At 25.2% G+C, this 22181-nt stretch overlaps 2 protein-coding genes across 13 annotated transcripts; one reads left to right on the top strand and one right to left on the bottom strand.

Moving 5' to 3' along the window:
• The first annotated feature begins 744 nt into the window (after positions 1-744).
• LOC129616748 (ras suppressor protein 1) lies at positions 745-21622 on the top strand. 3 transcript variants are annotated; one of them, XM_055532318.1, is made up of 3 exons: positions 745-1039; positions 20478-21099; positions 21158-21622. In XM_055532318.1, exons 1-3 carry the CDS (start codon positions 895-897, stop codon positions 21246-21248), a joined length of 858 nt encoding a protein of 285 aa, XP_055388293.1. In that variant the 5' UTR covers positions 745-894; the 3' UTR covers positions 21249-21622. The 3 variants fall into 3 exon arrangements, with proteins under 3 accessions (XP_055388293.1, XP_055388307.1, XP_055388297.1); XM_055532332.1 differs by lacking the exon at positions 745-1039 and adding an exon at positions 18921-18998; XM_055532322.1 differs by lacking the exon at positions 745-1039 and adding an exon at positions 19035-19805.
• LOC129616659 (uncharacterized) lies at positions 3723-18618 on the bottom strand. Of its 10 annotated transcripts, XM_055532316.1 has the most exons (4): positions 11633-12442; positions 10349-10998; positions 9774-10281; positions 3723-7337 (listed from the first exon to the last, which is right to left on the bottom strand). In XM_055532316.1, the coding sequence occupies exon 4, from the start codon at positions 7179-7181 to the stop codon at positions 4236-4238; it is 2946 nt and encodes a 981-aa protein (XP_055388291.1). In that variant the 5' UTR covers positions 7182-7337; positions 9774-10281; positions 10349-10998; positions 11633-12442; the 3' UTR covers positions 3723-4235. The 10 variants fall into 10 exon arrangements, with proteins under 10 accessions (XP_055388291.1, XP_055388290.1, XP_055388288.1 ...); XM_055532315.1 differs by having other exon boundaries at positions 9774-10958; positions 12000-12442; XM_055532313.1 differs by having other exon boundaries at positions 9774-10998; positions 12000-12442.
• Positions 21623-22181: the final 559 nt, after the last annotated feature.

A 22181-nucleotide genomic window follows, 5' to 3' on the forward strand; every position in this document is an offset into this window, starting at 1 on the left:
GTATTACGACAAACTAAAGTTATATTTTGCGTATATACTTATTGAATTACAAATTGTCAACGTATATTTAAATGAGAGTCGGAACGTAATATACGTTTATTTTTTAAAATATATAAACTGACAAGGCGTGTAAATGATTTTGTTTTGTTGTATTTTTGAGTTTTTGTCATTCTCTATTTATTTATGTTTTAAAAATAGGTAAACGCGGTACGCGATTATTTAGGTATTTTTGATCAGTACGTAGTTTCCTCACAAACAATAAAAAAGGTGATAGTGCTAAGTTCCTTTTAGAAAGATGTTACATTCATTTGCATGTAGTTCGCGAGAATTTTGTCAATTTGAGTTGACAATTATTATTCTTTTACGATGTTCACATGTTGATTATATTACCGTGTTATTTCGTACAAGTTTTCATCAAGAACAGAACAAAATATTTTCTGGAAAAAAATTTTTATTAAAAAGGAAAAATTAAAAACATTCGATTGAAAGAAAGATGTCGAATATATCGAATAAACTTAACCTCAACCATGGGAATGTCTAAAAAGAATAAATTATTCGTAACATTTCGAATTATTCGATAGTTCCCAACACTGTATTAGGGATAGGATGCTTTTTAAGCAATTTACTTATGTTTATATACGTACATATATTTTACTAATAAATAAAAACAAAAAGTTAATGTGTATATCTGTTTTATAAGAGTTGATAAATTACTTGACCCATATTCCATATTTTCTATATACCCTTTAATAATATTAAACACAGAAAATTCAATTTATTCTTAAATATCTCAAGATTCAACAAAATAACGTCATTATGTCATTTTAATAATTAATTCTATTTGAAAATTACGTAGGTGAATCATCGCGTTAAACAAACAAAAAAAAAAATAAAATGAGTAGTCAAGTGTCTTGTTTGCCAGTCAATACAAAAATGTCGAAGGCAAGGAAAGTACTTGATGAAGCTAAAGAAACCCAAAATCGAGAATTAGATTTGGTGGATAAAAATATAGTTTCTTTCGAAGAATTACCTGGAATTTGTAAGTTTCACATTTTTAATGTAACTTTAATATCTAAATAAAAAAAGTTGATTTACATGTTTTACCATTTTTGGAATTAAAAAAAATTTCAAAGTTTTAAATATATGTATATATGTACATAAGTATATGTATGTGGAAATAATGTATTCATGCTTCTAAAACAACGAAAGAAAGAGAACACAGGCTCTGCAAATTTTTTTATAATTAATATAAATAAAATATGTACTTTAGGTAGGTACTTATTTTTCATATTTGGTTTGTAAGTTATTAGCTAAATAGGATAGTAGATATTTGGTAATTCCATAGAATAAATTTTTTCAGTTGCCATTAACATACTAGCATAAAAAGTGATTATGTTTGTACAAGTATATGGTCCAAATAAAAAATACTACATTATTATATACATAATATATGATTGGCATGTATATTTTCCAATGTACCGCACAATACTATCAATTGTGTTGTAATCTTAAATAATTTTAAGGTGTGTTTCAATTGATTAAGTCATTTTCTAAAATAAAGTAATTTTCTAAAATAAGTTCTTGCGCATTTTTCAACAAAACTTTAATATATTAGCAAATTTTAAACCGTTACAATGTGTTATTCAATAAAGTTAAATGTTTAAAGGTTTGTATATCTAAATATCCAATTTTAAGAAATCCAAAATTTCAAAAATATGCAACACATGGTTTCATTTGTTCTGTTCAGTATGACTAATATTATGTATTACATACCTAGTTAACACAATTATTTTGTAACTCCATATACGTATGCATGAACTAGCGCCAAATAAATTCTATATCAGATAAAGCTACGCGGAGAGCAAAAAAAAATTTAAACAGTTTTTAAATAATACAATTATCTATAATACACTATATAAGGCATTTCGATTTACGCTCTTTTAATTTTTAATACCACTAATTTACATAACGTTATTTACTCGTTTTAAACTTTTTTTTTGAAGTTCTAATTACTTTTGTATCATTGATTCAAATTTAATTTAAATTTAAAAAGTACATACCTAAAATTATGTACACACAAACATACATACATGTTATTACCATGCATGAAATGTGCCATCAACTCTCTAAAAATTAAGAACATAAATACTTATATCATATGTGTAATAAACGTATAGCAATTTTCTATTAGTATCTTATAGCATTATTTTTTGTGAATCTTAAAGAATTTGAAAAATATTTATACAACTTCAAAAGAAGTTGAAATATCTATTCAAGTTTTGTTACATATGTAAATGTATTTACAAAAAAATTGGAATAAATTTTTAAGTTTATAGCACTTACATAATTGTTTATTATTTCATAGATAAAAAGGAATGTATATTATGTAGGTGTTTAATATAAATTTTATAACGTCATTTCAATTTACTTCGTAAATTTTTGGTCCCAAAAACGTCGTTAAGCAAGGGATACCTGAACAGATCAAATATTATACTTAAGAATATACATTAGGTCTGTCTTGTCTGGTATAAAACTTGAAAAAAACTTTAAAAATAGAATACATTGACGTCATTTCTTGCAAAGAAAAAAAAGGTAAAAATATATTTATGTATGTTCTAAACTTTTGCGCAAAGGATCTTCCTGAACACCAATCCCGTCAGGATCCAAGCCCGAAATAGTTCCTAAGAATATAACATGTATAATGTTCATGAATAGTTTATTTAGTATGAAGCTCCGCAAGAACATATTCGAATAGAAACTTAGCTATTATACATGTCATATAAAAACTATGGATTGGTTTTAATTGATAGATCTATAAAAAAGTAAATCTATTATATGTGTCAGAGTTACTATTTTTAAGTATAAAGGTAATTTGTTGTAATACAAATTAATGCGTTATAATGAAACCTGTTCGAGATAGAAATATTGAAGCATAAAAATTGAGGGAAATAAGTGAGTTACCATGTATTACTCGTATCTATACCGCTTTGTTAAACATACTAAAAAAAACATAATATCGGAATATAGAAGAGTTTTGTATGTTTGGTTGTTTTTCAAAATATTTTTAGCTTCGTGGCTTAAGAAAATATGTCTAATTTTAAGTAAATCGTTAAGTAGGTAAAAGGCTAAAATATACAAAGTTTATTTGTTTTATGAAGTGTTTCAAATAGGGTTCAATAATTTTATTTTCTGTGAGTCTCGTTTTGTTTTTGGAATTTATTTGTTTCTTTAAACTAGTTGCAAGTTTACACACAACATAAAAACCTATGTATAGAATTGATGATAATTAAAAAAACTATATGGGTAAATACATCCCTATATGTATATAACGTATGTGTGTATGTAACTTCTCCAAAATAGAGGAGAAAGACAATTTCTTCCGTCTTATTATGACAATTAATTTTTGGCATTAAAGCAAATGCACCACTATGAAAATGCATGTCCGAAGAATATTACTACATTTGGAATTGATCCAAATTTAAATTTTAATCCATATATGTATATTTTTGATCTATAATTGTAGTTCTATACTTGTACCAAGCTATTTAATTTAGTTGATTTTCTTCTGTATATTAACATCCTATATAAATACATGAAATATAATAAACATAGTTTTATAAATTTTCAATTTATATCAAGTTTTTAATTATTTACAGTATTGTTTTAGCTTTTTAAATAATTAATTTTTTAACATGTTTTTTTTTTTTTTTTGAGATTTTGTTTTGTTTGTCAACTAATAAAAGCATAAAAATTTTAAAGTTAAATAAATAATACAAAGTATAATTACTTATTTAAATGAATTATTTACATTAAATATTATCTAAAACATTTTACAATTCATAGCAAGGTTAATAATTAAATTTCATTGAGTATTAGAACAAATAAGAAACTTATTATAAACCCTAACCTATTTTTAAGTTATCTTTGTTCTTTATTTTTAAAAAATGGTCAACCAAATTAATTCACTACAAACTGTATGAAGAAAAGTTTTAATGCTGATCATATACGTTGCGATTTTGGTTATACAGCAATTATATATGTATGTACATATTACTATTAGTGCAAGGTGTTTTTATAACTATAAATTCATTTTCCCTATACAATTTAATAACATAAATAATCACATTTCACAAATAAGAAATAAAACAGTAATCACATCGTGAATAATAAGCATAAAACAGCTAATACATACATTTATGAAGATACTTTGCTTTAATTTTTATTTTGACTAAATTTTATAATATTCGTAGAAATTTATTTTGTAATAGATTATTTCTGGAATATGATGCTTTCAGTTTCTCAGCAACACAATCTAATGCTTCTTTAATATCATCAAAAACTGGAACACCTTGTCTTTTAGCTAAATCAATTAAATAAGATCTACCGCGATTGTAATCTTTGATTGCAGTTGTTGTCAATTTCTCATTGCCAATGTAACAATCATTTTCAGATAACATTTGAACACATAATATAACGTTATACATTAAACCAATGCAATGGGCAGCCAACGTCATTGGAGCTAAGGATCTAGTCTCATTTGTAATTACAAATAATAAAATTCGACTTGAGTCTAAGAGGGATGGATTATATAAATTTTTTCTTATTACACTTGGCCAAGATAATTCTTCATCGGTATTTTTTGATCTAAAATTCTTGTTTAAATTAATTAATAATTTTTCATCATAATAAGTGTTGTCTTCTTCTGATTTTGACGATATTTCACTTAACCAACGTTTTAGCTTTGGTGATGGTATTATACTTTCATGTAGCGCTGGTAAATGATATGTAATTCCCCTTGAGTTTAAATACGGTATAGCGATCTTACAACGCCACGTTGTACGTAAGAAGCAACTGCCTCCCAAATAAACGTCACAAAATTCTTTACCAATAACAGATGAGAAAGATGATTTACTTTCACATAAATACGAATTAACGGAACTACCGCTTGAGAACACTGAATCATTCGAATCAGATTCGTCTTCTAAAGCTGAATCATAATTATTATTTTGATTTGCCAATAGCATTTGATCAAAGTTGCCAGAATTTCTTGAAGAAATAACTTGATTGCCAAAATTAAATTTAGATTTTGAGTTTAGTGGTGCTGTTGGTGCATTGCTACTAAAATTATTACAACTACTACAGCTTGTGCTTCCACTTGAATTTAAAGTTAATTGTGTACCAAATTCCTGCATTAAAGGTGGTTGTGGAGAAGATGTACCACTGTCTCCACTATTGTTTCGTTCGTTCAATGTAGAATGCTTTTCTTTAACAATTTTTACTGGTGTAATTGATGCCGGTATTAAGTTATGGGTTGGAGAATATGATTGTAATGTCGGGGATAACATTGATGATATACTAAAGCTTCCTGTTCGTAGTATCCTTTTACTATTATTAAAACTAGATGACCTTAATATTACGTTTTCTGCTCCACTTGTTTCTTGCATGTTAGCAAAAAAAATAGGTGGTGGCGTTATATTTGTACCTTTAATTGGTGAAATACAGCCATGTTCATATATTTCTTGTTGTAGTAAGGATAAATGAGCTGCGATTATACAAAATTCATCAAAATTAATATAATTTTCATTATAAAAATTAGATTTAACATTAAAAATATCCCTTAGCTTTTTATTTTTTGTTGGCGATGTTTGAGTTTTTGTTTTTAATTCTTGTTCGATCGATTGTGTTGGCGAAACTATGCCGTGAAGCTGCAACGGTTCCTTATATGACAATAATATATTTTTTAAATTTTCTAATTTTAAAAGGCTTTGAGCATACCCAATAAATGATAACGCTAATTGACATTGTTCTAAGGTAATTTTGTTACCATTATATGGAAGGTAAATTGAATTTGATTTAGAATTTTTTGTGGTCATTTCGAAGTCATTTGTAGAAACCCGATCAAAAGCTCCGCGTATTTTAATCAAAACTGATGAAATACTTGTTGGCGGGTCACAAACACCAGCTAATATTTGTTTCGTTCGTTTTAATCCTTCCGAAATGTTATCTAGCACTGGTATGCCTCGCCTTTGAACCATTTCTTTTAATAACTGTTGGTTACGACTTAAGTCAGTGTACTCTTGTGCTGATACTGGCTCATTGTTTATACATTGATCTGGTCTATATGCGTGTAGCACGAGTACTAACTGTCTTGCATTTTGTCCAGCTATATAAGCCACTTCGATAGCTCCAGCTGATGCACGAGTTTCTGAATCCATAACAAAAAATAATACTTGAGCCTTCTCTTTTGCTCGGTATTCTAAATCTATTAGATCGGGAGTCCAATGTGATACTTGTGGATTATAAAATGAAATGCCAAGCTTTCTTAAAGTTGGAATAGCTACATCAGCACGCCATGTTGTTGGGTTACAAGAACCTCCTAAAAATACTTCAGGACTGCTATTAGGGTTTTTTAAGGAATCTTCCATTGTAGATTCATCACTCGATGACGTTTTTTTTGCTTGGGTGGAATCTAATGGTGGAGTGTTTGTGGGGGATGAAAAATTACATGATCTAAAACGTTTTAGATCTGCTGCTAAAACACAAAACTCTCCGAAAGTTAAACCATTTAATTGACGATCACCTTTACGTGTAAAAAATTTGGCAGTTTGCAATATTTCGGTTATTTGTTTCGAGCTTGGATTAAACTGTAATTCGTTAAAAAGTTCTTTTAACCGATCACCTTGTACAACATTACATCGAGCCTTTGATCGCCAAGCATTTAATGCTTCGCAGATGATTAATTTTGCCTCTACATATTTTTGCTCATGCGCGATAACATTTAAGGTATTTGGTCTCGCAGTTATACGGTTAACTGTTAAAAGCTTTTGATTGAGATTTGTTGCAACTTCTTTTGTAGAAGCTAATAAACTTTTAGTAATAGTTTTAATTTTTGATGATGATTTTAGTTGTACGTCTGTGTTAATATTGACTAATTCATTTTTTATTTGTTCGTTTGATAATGACTGAATAGTTCCAGAAGTTGATGTGCAATTTTCTGTTTTCGTTGTTATTGTTGATGTAGCTGACGAACTAAACGTCCTGATAGAATTGCTATTACTGCTACTACTACTACTTCTACTACTACTAGTACTACTACTTGTAGTATTATTGCGATCGTTGATTTGTGTGTCAAGTTGTGACAATAGAGGTCGTGATGATTTATCTTTTATTCTATGATTCATAATTTATTTTTAGTTTTAATATAACCTTACAATTCCATATAAAGATAGGAATTAATCAATTTCAGAAAGTTAATTTATATAAACCATTGTTGGTTACAGTTTTTATTTTCTATAATTTCAGTCAGAGTTTTGCCAATATTTTACAAATATCCAATCCTGAAAGAAAAACGAATAGCAAAAGGTTTATTAGTTATTAATTAAATAATATTTTATAAAAATATTATGGACATACACATAAATGAAGAATGTATTAGAAAAAGTTTAAGTATAAAATTTCGAAAATTATCATAATGCAAAAAATATTTGTTAAGAGAATAAACATATTTGTCAAGAGAATTTCGGAAAATATTTCTTTAAAAAAAGCAAAAATTCTTGTTTCAATATTTTTTAATTTTAGAACTTTAATTACAAAAATAATGAGTCAAAATATTTTTTGTTAAACTTTAATAGTTTATCACATAACGCTTATTTTTATTATCTCTAATGATAACAACTGATAAACTGGGCGTTAGAGGAATATGAGTTCTGCTTTAGTCAAAATTGGAACATTAAAAAAAAAAACATTAAAATAAAATATTAAATCTTACTTAGTTTTTAAATAAACATTCTAAATTACGGCGACAAATTTCAATTTAAAAACTTTAAAAACTTCTTCCATTTAAAATGATATTGTTTAGAACTATTTTGTCAGTTTAAAAAAGATTATTTTTATTGAAGTAAAATAATAAAGCAAATTCACAAATTATGAATAATCAACATTGTACAGCTTTTTTAAATACTTTTTTTTCTATCGTTGTTGAATTTTAGAATTTATAATTAAAAACGTAATATAAAATTTGATATCAGTTTCGAATGTATGAATTATTTATAAATCTTATTCAATTGAGAATAAAATATTTGCGAATAAAAAAATTTTTTAGCTAACATAACTACTTACATGTATTCATATGTAATGATATAACGACGTAAAAAAATTTACTTACAATTTAACCCTGAATAAAAATTATTATAAATAGTTTTTAATATTAATTAAACTCTAAATTTCCTTGTACGTGTAAAAAAACTTTAAATGTGTAAAAAAACATTCACCGAAAATCGATTACTTACAAATATAATTATATTATATAACTTAATTTGTTTTTGAGTAAGTTATTATTATGTTAAATAAATGTAGCATTCAAATTTACTTATTAATGTTCAGTTATAATATATAGATATTATTTGCGAATAAAAAAATTGTCTACAAACACAAATAGTTTTATGTTAAAATTATTGGTTTTTTTTTATTGCGACTAATTTTTAATAAAGTTAAATAAAAATAATCAAAATAAAAAAAGAAATTACGAAGTCAACCTTCAAAAAGTGCTATGACCTTATATGAAATTAAATAAGATAATTTAAAAATAAATTTATGAACAAATTTTTGTAGAGAAATTCAAAAAGAAAGAGGTCAATTTCATGAAAATAAATTTATGATTTTCAATGATAAATATTAAAGTGGAAAAACACATTTTACTACTTTTGTTCTTTTTTTCTCTTTTTAGATAAAGTATGCAGATATAAAAATATTATGTATATGGTGCACATTTCTTAAAAATTTTAGAAATTTAAAGTTTAAGCTAAACCAAATAAAATATATACATATATACATATATATATGTACATGGAAGATTCTAGATTTGTATTTGATAAAAATAGAAACTCTATATTATATATAAAATATATTACTAAGTTGTGCGTGTAACACTCAAAAAATTAATGTTAGTGGCAGTGCTTTATTTATAGTATGGAATAGCTCATACAAAATAAGAAGTTTCGGTTATAAATTTGCCAAAATAAGGGCTCGTTCTTAGATAACAGTTATAAAAACTTAATTCTTTTATTTCGTATGAAGCTCAGTACATAATCAAAAATCAAAAGTTATTTTGGTTATATAATTGAAAATAGATAGTCTCCCTGTAGTGTGTATTCACTCCTATAAGCTAATTTTAATTTTTTTAACAAAGTAACGAGTCCCCGCGAACTATCGAAACGCAGAAATTTGCGAAGGATGAGGAAACATTACATAGTCTAAAACTAACGATTTTTAAACTAAATACATATGTGGAAAACCTTGCAAAAAATTAAGATAATTCGAATAAACATTTATGTTCTTATATATAAAAAACAATAAGCACTCATAATATGTGGCCATATAAATTATGTGTATCTGTAATTTTAATGTCTGAACAATAATTTTTTATGCATATGCAGTGTAAACAGGTTCCTTTAAACCACTTTTTTCTTGACTTTTTCAATTTGTTAATAAAAACAAAAGAAAAAAATATGAAGAAAATTCAAAACATTTACGATGTTACTGATAGTGTTAATATTTGAACAATAATTCTTTGCGCATACAATTTTTTTTGCAGATATAAGTTGAAATATTTTTTAAATTGATCGCGAATCTTATAATGCATACAAAATAGGATAGGTACATACATACGTACATACATTCAATTACGAGTATACCCATTTACTCACATTTTTTGTTGTTATGAGATGGTTTATAAATGGTTATTAATTTAACAAATAATATTTAGTTAACCTTACCTATTTTTTTTATTTTCAAATTAATATATCCAGAATAGAGGTAGTTTTTGTCTTAAATTTCCAAAAAAAAATTTCAAGCTGCCTAATTGAGCGGTTTTTTCTGAATTTTATTCGGAATATTTAGTAATGAAACGTTTGTCTTCTTTTGTTTTAATTCAGTTTTTTTTTTTTTAAAATTAATAAAATTTAAACAAACAATTTTAAAATTTGTTTTTTTTTTATTATTAAATATAATGATTGAATTATAACATTATATACACATGGATGTAAATATTTTTTTCACTTACATATACTATATGAGCATGTGTATGTATGAATATAGGCAAATGTGAAAATTTGAAATTGCCAGATAAATTTATGTATGTACATAAAGCTCTTATTTTTTATGTATATATCAATTTATTTAATGTCTCAAAATATTTTTATAAAATGACACAGTCAATCGGTGGCGATAATGTAAACGTAATTTTGTTTTACTTCAATAAAAAACACTACCTGTAAAAAAAAGCTTAAAAATTTCTGTCATTTAAATTTTGTTTTTGTTAGTTTTATTTTTCAAGGTCTTGTTTTTGTACCTTATACTTTATATAACAATGCATATGTGTAGGTATTTGATTTTTTTAAAGCCATACACAGTTCACACATATTCATTCACATATGTACATGAATTTTTTCGGATCAGTTACATATTTCTTAAAAGTCAAAAATTATTGTTACTGTTACAAAATAGCAAATAAAAATTATATTGTCAATTTTTTTAAATACACATTTAACAATAATTGTGTTCTTTTTTCAGTAAAAATATTAAATCATTCTATTATTAAAAAGTAAAACAAAAAATCGATAAAAATTTTTTATGCTATTGAATAGTTTTATACTGAAAGAAAAAGCATGTTTACATTGTTTTTGAATGAAAAAATAAATTTATTTTTAAAAATGTATTTATGCTTTTAATTTTATTTGTACTGAGTTTTGTTTTTTTTTTCATTTTTTTTTGTTGTTTTCATTTTTTTTGTTTTCATTTGATTTTTATTATCGAATTATTAGTTTATTCACTTTTCCCCTGCTGTACAAATAAGTGTCACAAAAATCACAAAATGTTTGCTTTCTCTTGTTTTATATTAATGGATAAAATCTTTCTATTTTATATTTTAATAGGTAGGTAGTTACTTCTTTAAATGTAAACTCCATCCAACAAAACGATAAACGAAATCAAATTAGAACACTAACATAAAATTATTTTTTTATGAAAACGATGAAAATAATTAGTGATAGGACTTACAAATAGGAAATTTTATATTGTTTATTAGAAATAGTTGCACATTTCAGTAAAACGTCTTTCGATTTTTTGATTTAAATTGATATTTACTATATTGCAAATTACTAACTCAAAGTTGCATAGATTTGATCCTGTTTTTGGATAAATTTAATTGACTATAAAAAAACTTTTTATTTATACCGTATTATTATTTAATTACATGTTTGTTTGAAACCTAATGTAGGTAGGTACAAGATTTTTGAGTCATAAAATAATAGCGCAATAAAAATTTAGTGTCTGAGTTCTGATAACAAATAGTCAAATTAATAAATATAAAATTAAAGTTTTAAAAACAAAATTTTGTTTTTAAAAATGTTTTATATATAATTACGTATTAATAAATATAAATAAATGTTTGCAAATTTATTTATGTTTTTGAGAGCAATAAAAATTACGTAGGTGGCTAATATCTACTTTTTTGAAAATTAATTTTTGTAATGTATACCACATTAATATAATTGCAAATAAACTTTTAACTCAAATTTTTTTTATCTCACTATAGCGAATCCGACTGTTAAACAATCAAAAAAAAAGAAAATACCATTAAGTCCTATCACTAAATTTATAAACACATCAACATCGAAAATTTTAGGTATTAATTTTGGATGATGACAGCGATTAAAAAAAGAAAGCAATAAAATAACACATTTTTCTATTTCTTTTTGCTTTCGGTTCTTTTCGTAAATATGCATAGTATATATCTACTTATGTTTCCTACTTTGTATATGTTTGTGTTTTTTTTATAAAAAGTTGAACACTCTTCAAGAAAAATTAATTACACTGTTTAGAGCAAAATATATAAACCAATTTTTTTTAATTTCTAAATTTGCAAAATGTTTTCTATTTTTTCTTTAATAATTACTATTTAAAATATATATATAAATATTCCGCTTTTTGTAGGTAAATACTTATTTATTTTCGTTATATATTTCCATTTTACACACAACACCGATAAGCGCACATTAACTCTCCTCTTGTAAAAATTTCGTTAATATAGTAAAAGGTTATTTTTTCCTCACAATTTTTTCTGAATTTCGTATTTCAATTCTATATTTCTATTTCACATATTTTGAATTAATTCACGTTACACACTTGCATATTTATATACTATACACATATACATATATTTTTGTAGTTCCTTTTTCACTTCATCTTTCCTATTTGTTTTGTTTTTTATTATATGAGTAATGAGAATATAAAAAATGTTTGGTCACATTATGATTCTCGTATTTTCAATTTCAATTTTGAAATCACTTTTTTTTTCTTTTTCATACTAAAATTTATATTTCTCTCAGTTAAGTTGAAAAAAGAGAAAAAACTGAAGCATTAATTTAAACATTAATATCTATTCCATATTACTAAAAAATAATTCTGAAATTATTTTTATTGTACCAGAATAAAATAAATTTTTATTTAATTCTAACATTTTTTTGAGGAAATTGTAGTAACTTTATTATGTATGTATTTAAGTTGTTATAATTTTTCAACGAAAATTTGCGTACTCGTTTTTACAAAAATATTTTTTTTTTAATTTAAGCCTACTATAATCCGTATACTCTCAAAATGTCTAGATAAAAAACTTGATTAAAATTTTGCGGCTGGTAGTTTGTGGTAAATGAGAATGAAAAAATAATACACCAATGAAGCTAACACGTACACAACACAAATAAATAATATCATTTATTAATTATTAAGTTGTATTTAGTGTAAATAGTGAACAAAACGAGCGTCATACCCACGCGTCTTTCAAAATCATGACGTAATGTTATTATTTTTAACTAGTTGACTTCTTATTGATTGTTTAGAGATACTTTACTTGATCTTTATTGAGTTTTATTTTTATAGTAAAGAACAGAGGATATAACAAAAACAGTTTTTATATATTTTTTGCAGAAGTATTTATATACATACATCGTAACCACTCTCTTCAAAAAAAAATTCTACTAGAAACTTTATAGATAATGTGTAATGTATGCATATATAAGCAGTGTTGCCACTCCAGAAAAAAATAATGGGCTAAATATTTATAAAAATAGACCAAAATTTATAATATGCTTTACAAATAAAACACTTATTGATTGTCAGAAATCGAATTTATATGAAATATTAAAATTTAAGAACAAAATTAAAACAAAAAATACAACGAAAACTTAAATATACATATTATGTATTGAATACAAAAATATGAGCAAACAAAAAACATAATACTTATTACAACAAAGAAATCACAATTATTTGAATTAAAAAAATTTTATTAATTTTACGAAATTATATGCACCTATAAAAATATTTTACTAATACAGTTCATACTAATTTAATCATTTTTAATCACTTATTATTTAGGCAAAATATTTGACTAAGTTCTTATTATATTAATGAATTTTGGAAGATCAACTCTAATTTATTCTACAAAATTTTATTAGCTATTTTTATTTTTATTCCTTAAAAAAATTATAGTAAAATATTGGAATTAATTTACTTAAAAAGCCAAAGAGATATTAGTTTTTGTATAATCATAAACTACTTCTCAAATTTTTTAAGAAGTTAATTAAGAAGTAATTAAATCTTTAGCGTATTTTATTATATTTATGAAGTAAAATATATGCCATTTTCTTCAATAATCACCAATATTAAGGGTAGGTGCATAATTTTTTATATATCTATTTTAAGAAATGTAAATACGAAAAAGATGGACCGTGAGGCCTAAAAAAATTTTAAAAGTAACAATAGCCCACGCTTGGCATTTGGGCCAAAGTGGCAACACTGCATATAAGTGCAAAAAGAAAAAAAAACATATTTCTAACAAGTATAAAAAAAAAACAAAATTATAGTGGATAAATACAATATTATATAAAATAATTTTAATACATACAATTTTTTAAATTTAACTTGGTTTTCAAAGAGAATTTTTCAAGTATAAATAAAACAAAATTAGGTATAGCTGACTGTGTCGACTCTGTGTTACACGTCCGAATGAATATTTTAACTTTAGGTTGTTAATTGCCATATATTCTTTTATATCATATTTTCTTTTTTGTATGTTTGTGTATATACTGCTATTATATACGCAAATGACATATAAGTGCATACAATTTCAAAAACTTTGCTGTAGTTTCAATAGTTTCTAAGATAAGACCAAATAACTCTCGAAGTTGTATGTTAGTTACAAAAAGTCAAGCAATTTCAATGACTTTTATCATACATAAGAGCTATAAAAATATATTTTCTTATATGAATTTTCAATACTATAGTTTCAATAATTGATGAGATACAGTCAAATAGCTCTTGAAGTTGTATGGCAACTACCTGAACTTATGCTTCAATATTATTAAATTTAAATAGAGCTCTGGCATATATTATAAAGCTTTACAAATAGAGTAACAAATTTATAATTCCCTTCGATCATAACGTTCGTTTATGTATGATAATGTATTGCATGCGGAAGCATCTACGTTTATGATATTGGAATTGGAGCATGGGTAAATTTTTGGTTTAATTTTTTTTTCTGCACTGAAGCTATATTAATTTGGTCATTGGGAATTTTATGTTATTTTCATTAAGTATTTATAATTTGCAAAATGTATGTACATATTCATTTGTTTACTTTAAAAATTACAAATTAGTTTCAATCTTTATTTTTCTTTTAATGAGTGGTATTAGAAAATTAGTTACTTTTCTTTTCATGTAAGTGGCAAAAAAATGGTTTAAAGTGTTTTAAACATAAACACGGACATACATACATACATACGTAACATTTATATACATACATACATACGTAATATTGGTTTGTCCCAGAAGCCATTGAGTTCTTACTAATATATCTTATGAATACGGACTAAAAAAGATATGAATCTAAATAACATTAATCTACACTTGTACATAGTTAGCTGAATTCGAAATTCTTTTAAATGCAGATGTTAAGAAGTTTGAGTATATTATATTAGATATATGTATACCTATAATAATTTATTATTCGAAATAGCATGCATTTCTTCGAAATAGAACATGTGTTATAAACATAAATTTTTTCATTTTTTTAAGGGAGATAAAATAATTAATATAAATTATGTGTAGGTACACATTACAGAAAATGGAATAAAAAAATAAATAATCCAAATATTTATTTATATATTAATCCAAAGATTATTTATTTTTTTATTCCATTTTCTAATTTAACAACAAGAAAGGGGAAAAAATGAGAAATGTCATGAGTGTTGCTTTATTTTTAGTATGAAAATTGCCTTATTTTTGAAAGAGGTCGTTAATCTTGGAATGTGTACATTAGTGCCGTGAGAGGCATTTTTCCAATGCAAATTGTACATTTTTGTGCATTTTGCTTGTGCCGCACCTGGACGAACTGTATGCGACTCTTGAAATTATGTATGAACGATGAATTTTTCGCGTGTTTTTAAGACGCATTTGAAAATATTATAAGGGCTAAATTTAAGTTCTCACTGTAGCGCTTCGAAAAGAAATAAAAAAAAAATTGCACAAATTTTCAAGAAACTGAGTTTTTTAAAAATTTAAAAAAAAAAAAAAAATCTGACTTTTACGAGCTTTATCTCGAAAACTGTGCCTCAAATCTGATTGATTGTGAGATCGAAAATAAAGTGCAATGATTTACGTGTAAAGCAAGCGCCCGACAGTTATTCTATGTCACAATTTTTACGAAGGTACAAACCCTTATGCATTTTAATGCGGGAAAAAATTGGTACATTTTCTTTTCAACAGACTGCAACTCGTAAACGAGTATATCTGTATCACCCAACCCGCCAATCCATACAATTTTTTGCTGGAAATTGATCAAAGAATCATCCCTTATGTGAGAATTTATATTCCACCTTATGCCAAATATCCTGTTCATCCTGTACAATTTGTCATATACTACATTTAATCCAAAAAAAAAAATTTCTTTTGAATAAAATGAAACTAAAAATTATCTTGCAAAAACAAAAAGTAAACGTCAAATAGTCTAGTGTGAATTTAAAGATACATAATTATGTGTATAAACATAATTATGTATATATTTACTGTAAATATAACGCCAATTGTAAATACAAACACAAAAAGTAGCACCATCCTCGGACATCTATATATATATATGTATATGTGTATATTATATACACCTGTGTATTGCTAAATTGATATAATATTATTTATTACATTATCTTTTACTTATTTTTATTGATATATGTACATGCACATGATATACATACACTTATTTCGTTGTTGTTTTTTATTATTTTCATACAATTTTTATTATTATTTCATTCCTATTTTACTTGAATTTATCTCAACATTTTTGAGGTTAAATCACTTATTATATACACGAATTTTTATCATCCTTGTTTACATTTTGTAGATATATAACTATAAACATAAATAGATATATATATATACATAAGTAGATATATATAAGTAGATATATATAAGTAGATATATATATATATACATACATTTATCGTACTCGTACATTAAATGGATTATTAAACAGACCCCATAAAATTCGTTGTGTTGAAGAAAAATAATTCATATAGCTTGCATATGTATATATATGTATATATTACGTACATATGTACATAATAATATATATTTGAGTTCGTAATGTTTACAAATTTAGGATTTAATTTTCAAAAGTTTTAAAAAATTTTATTTTATAAAAATAAGATGATAGAAGGTAAGTAAAATAGAATAAACTTTTATGTTTTCAATCTTTTGGATTTGGATGTGAACGAATACCAAAATTATTCTTTTGGTAATTTTGTTCTAGCCGATGACAAGGAAATCAAGGCTTGTTAGAGAAAAGAGAAAATAAATAAGACTCGAGTTTCTTATTATAAAAACAACGTTTTCACAACGAAGTGCAAGCTCCATATTATATTATTGCAATGCAAAGTAGGAGATTGTTAAAATTCGGTTTTTAATACGTGGTAGAAATGCAAATACTTCCCATAAACGCCATTGCTCTAAAGCACTTCTGGCTGACCCTATTTTATGACCAACATAGAATTCAAGGAAAGTTGCCTATTTGAAAGTTGATAGCTGTCATAAATGTTTATAAAAAAAATACAAATTTGTAAACATTGGAATAAATTGAAATTTAATATTAGTTGAACGGTTTTAATATGGTTCTTTTTGGTAAGAGATTTAAAATGATTTTCAAAAGAGATCTCTTTTTATCTTCTTTTCAACTTGCATATTTTTTTAAATCACAAATGGAAGTTGTAATTATCATGGATGCTCTGTATCTTTGTTTGCAAATATATTATGTTCTACGCTCATATGTACATACTTATATATACTACATAGTTTATTATTATTGTGTTAAATGTTTATTTTTTTAAATATTTTTGATATGTTTTTCTTTGTTTAATTATAGGTATGAGTAATAATCTTTTTCGTAATTAGTTTTCAAACAAAATGACTTACATATTTATCTTTCAATCCTTGGTGTAATAAAAATTGCGGTTTGGTCATCTGGCTTTAAGCTACCTTCTTTTTCATATGCCGGCTGTGCGTTGAAACTTTTGTGTTCTTTTTTTTGTCTTTTTTTCTCTCTAAATGTCTAGGGCTGACAGTCGATCCACAGATACAATAAGCAATAATAATATGATGTATAAATTCATAAACTGCTATAATGTAATAAAAAGATGGCTGTTGTACATACATACATATATGTGTATAAAGTATGTTCCTGTCACAAAATTATATTTCTATCTTACTCTTTTCCATTTCGTATTTTCTTTATTATTAAATTGTGGTACATATGATAACAGGTAGTGTTTCGGTTTTAAATAGGTATACTCATTGGATATAACGATTTATTTGTTAGAAAAAATTTGAAATAACGGTAAAATGTAGATAATTGTAGGTGAAATACTAAAATACAACTACCAACAAAAGAAAACAAAATTTCTGTTTTTCGAAGATACAACACAATATCATCCATATGTATGTACATATGTGTGTATGTATGCTATTGGTTTAAAAATTGATTCTAAACAATTCAAAAAATTTATAAACACAAAAATATAGTTTTACATTATTCTCTTAAATTTGTTATGTGGTTTAAAAATAAGTCAGTTTTTAGAAAACGTTATGATGGGCATAGAGCTGGAAATTTATTTGGTCAGATTAGAGTAAAATAAGGGGCCAATAATAGCTAAAAAAAATTCGTGTCATTTTAATTGATTAGTAGCATAGTTTAATATTGATAATATGCATAAGTATACTCTGTTTATGTAAGAATAAAATTGAGTTGTTTACATGACAAAACATTTTATGAAAAGCAGGTATTTACAATGCTAAAATTAGTTTATCGCAATTGAATGTTTAAAATATGATTTTTGTTTGACTTTCAAATGTTGTAAAAATCCGTTTTTACGCCTGGCAACATTTTAATTTTTGTATAAAATTCAATTCTGAGTAATTATATTATTGGTTCTCTTTGTTAAATTTTTAAAGCAGCTTTAAAAATGAAGGTTTAAGTTAAAAAATTAAGCTTCGCTACAATTTCCTGCTAATTAAAAATCCAATGAAATTCTATATCTACATATGTATCTATGTAGAAAGTTTCAACAAAATTTTCCTTGAAATAAAATATTAATCGTTCCGTTCCTTTTTTCAAATTTTTTATTTAATAGAAAATTCAGATTATGTATATACATATGTGTATACATTATTAAGTAATAGATATAACTTATTAGATAATATACTTATGTACATACCAGATAGACAACTTTCATACATTGTTTTATATTTAAATTTTTTCCCATTCAATATTTTTTAAAAATTTTTTAAATTTTTGTTGAGTGTAGTAGCAAATAATAAAAAATCCTCTTAGATGGAACTGGACTGGGGAGGGTGCAGATATACTCACTTTCGAGCTACAGCCTGTTGAAAGAAAGGTAAAGTTTTTTCCTGCATATAAATAAATGCTTATAACTTTAGAACCATCCGACATGCAGTAGGCGTCGTGGGCTTGTTTTACAGATAATTGATCATCATTATTGCAATCAATATGATCGACTTAAGTCTTACAATCAATTAGACTTGTGTCATAGTTTTTGAGATAAAGCTCGTCAAAGTCAGAATTTTTGTTTTTTTTCTTTAATTTTTTTTTTTTAAATTCAAAGGGTCATAACTTAGAAATTGTTGAAACTACAGTACTGAAATTTTGCAATATCAAATATGGTCATTATTTTCGGTAAATCTGTTTGAATATCATAACCACTTATGATAGCTGCCATACTTCAAAAGTTATTTGGCTATATCTCACAAATTATAGAAGCTACGGTATTAGAAGAACAAAAAATTATTTATTAGAGCTGTTATATTTTTATAAAACAAGTTGAAATTTCTTTGCTAAACGATCAAATTACAGTGCTGACAATATGGCTGTTATTTACATTTAAAATCCTTATACATAAGATTAAGCATTATACATTAGTACCTATATAAAACAATGTGGCGGCTCTTAAAATCAGTCATTCGTGCGGCTATCACAAATTTGACACGGTCAACTCTACCTATTCTTGTTTTTAATGCGAATTATATTATATATTTTCAATACATTTAACATGTTGCATGAAATTTATTAATTCTTATAATTTTTCATATACCTACTTATAACGATTAAAAACAAAACTCAGTATTCGCCTATGTGTATGTATAATAATTTTATGCCGTTATTAACTAAATCAATAATTATAAACGTAAGTTAAACTAAAAGTATTTAAGTCAAAATCTACAACAGGTATAAATAAAGGATAAAAAACTGTTTAAAATTTAAAGGATTTTCTTATACGGTTCATAAATATGTATGACATTGTTGAGTCTCTTAGAAAGTTACATAGATACATACATATTTGTAAAATAAGATATTTTTTTTAAATTCGGTTAACAAAATTTAGTTTGATGTGGTAAATCATGTCTACATTATTAACTTATGGCATGTGCCTGAATTTTGAAGTGTGTATTATTAACCTGACCGTTCATCTCGCTCTTTATCCATTTTCAAACCATAATTATATTGTTTAATTGGATATGTCCTTTTTCCCAAAACACTAAAAATTTTTTCAATTGAATTCTCGTTTCCAAATATTCAAAAAAACCACCAATTTATTAAATTACGTCTTGTTTTTTTTAATTTTCGAATTTTTGGATAAAAGGAACGATTTTATCAAAAATGTGTTGTAAAAGTTAGATTAAACGCTTTTCCATATTATGACGGTTTAAAATTTAATATTTTGTAGTTATGTGAAAAGGTCACGGAGGCTTAAAAAAGACTCTGTAGCCTACATTAAATTATATACATAGTTATACATAAGTAAAAATCTTAAAATAAAATTAACTGTTTATTGATTTGTTTTTGCTTTCTATTTCAGTATCTATGATCAATATCACTCGAATAACCTTGAGCCATAATAAATTGACACAAATACCAGCTGGAATAGCAAATTTAATTAATTTGGAAATATTAAATGTATCAAACAATCATTTGCAGGAACTTCCGGTATCTTTATCATCTATGCCAAAACTACGTATATTGAATGTTTCTATAAATAAATTAAATGGATTACCGCGCGGTTTTGGTGCTTTTCCAGTTCTTGAAGTTCTTGATTTGTCATATAATAATTTAAATGAAAACATTTTACCAGGAAATTTTTTTATGATGGAAACATTACGTGCGCTTTATTTGGGCGACAATGATTTTGAGTTTTTACCACCAGAGATTGGTAATTTAAAAAATTTACAAATCTTGGGTTTACGAGACAACGATTTATTGGATATACCAAAGGAGGTTGGTGATTTACCAAGACTTCGCGAACTACACATACAAAATAATCGATTAACAGTTTTACCACCTGAAACAGCTAACTTAGATTTACTTGGCAGTAAATCTGTTATGAAAATGGAAGAAAATCCTTGGATAACACCAATCGCTGAACAATATCTCTTGGGGATCAGCCATGTTATCGAATATTTGAAAACGGAAACTTATAAAATGTAAAAGTTATTATAATTAAAATTAAAAAAAAAACTAATTTGTACTTAAACGTTTTAGATTATACAATCGTCATATGCAGTCAAGACGTGGAGTCGGCCCACCACCAAAAGTTGATAAAAGTAAAAAGGCATCTAGAGCTCGCTCTTAAATTGAAAAATTGTTAATAGGAATTTTGGTGTTTCTTGGGAAAATTTTTCTCAAATTCAAAAACGATAAAAAAAAATGAAAATTTTGGCCATAATCAGCATAAGCCAAGAAACAAAATAGTTAAAGATATTTAACCAAAAACTTTATTTTTTTTTCTTACTAATCAAGTTTTGCTTTTTACGTATAGTGAAATACGTAATAAAAAAATACTTTCTGCTATATGAGCACTTTTAAGGAAAGTACCTACATATGTAAATTCTGAATGTGCCTTCAATATAACTTTGTATTTTTTGTTTTTTAACAAATTTGTGAACTAAGATTTCTAAAAAATATTTTAATTTGCTTTATTAATTAAAAAATAATAAAATTCAAAAATGTTTCTTTTTTTAAAAAGGATCTTTCTTTAAGAAGCTTTAATATTTCTTCGTTAGAGATTTGTAAAACAACGTACTGAAGAAAAGTATTTTTATGAGATTTGCAGATTCTTAGTTATCACATACATTTTATTTTTGTTTAAACTTTCTTCGACTTGATAAATCTAAGCTTTCTTTTAATTTTTGTAATTACTTCTCCAACTTGCGCTATGAAACTTATATATTCTGTGTTCGTTACATTTTTAAAACCGTTCAATAATTACTAATAGTGGAATTATAATAGTTTAAAAAGCACAAGTTGCATAATTACTTTTTGCAATATTACGAGTACTTATAGTTTTGTTTTTGCAGACGATATTGATAAAAAATGTGACATTGTGTTCACGATGTTGTAAGTACATTTCAGATGTTAGGCGTTTTCAACTCTTCATTTTTGAAAAAAAAAAAATGACAATTTTATCGTGGAACGGAACACAGCAACCTTTTCTAATATTAAAAAATCTGAAATTTTTCATTAATATAGACTTTGTAATCTTCATAAATCTTCAATGATATTATGG

The sequence above is a fragment of the Condylostylus longicornis genome, unplaced genomic scaffold (genome assembly GCF_029603195.1).
Source record: "Condylostylus longicornis isolate FDR11 unplaced genomic scaffold, ASM2960319v2 ptg000005l, whole genome shotgun sequence".
Taxonomy (NCBI): domain Eukaryota; kingdom Metazoa; phylum Arthropoda; class Insecta; order Diptera; family Dolichopodidae; genus Condylostylus; species Condylostylus longicornis.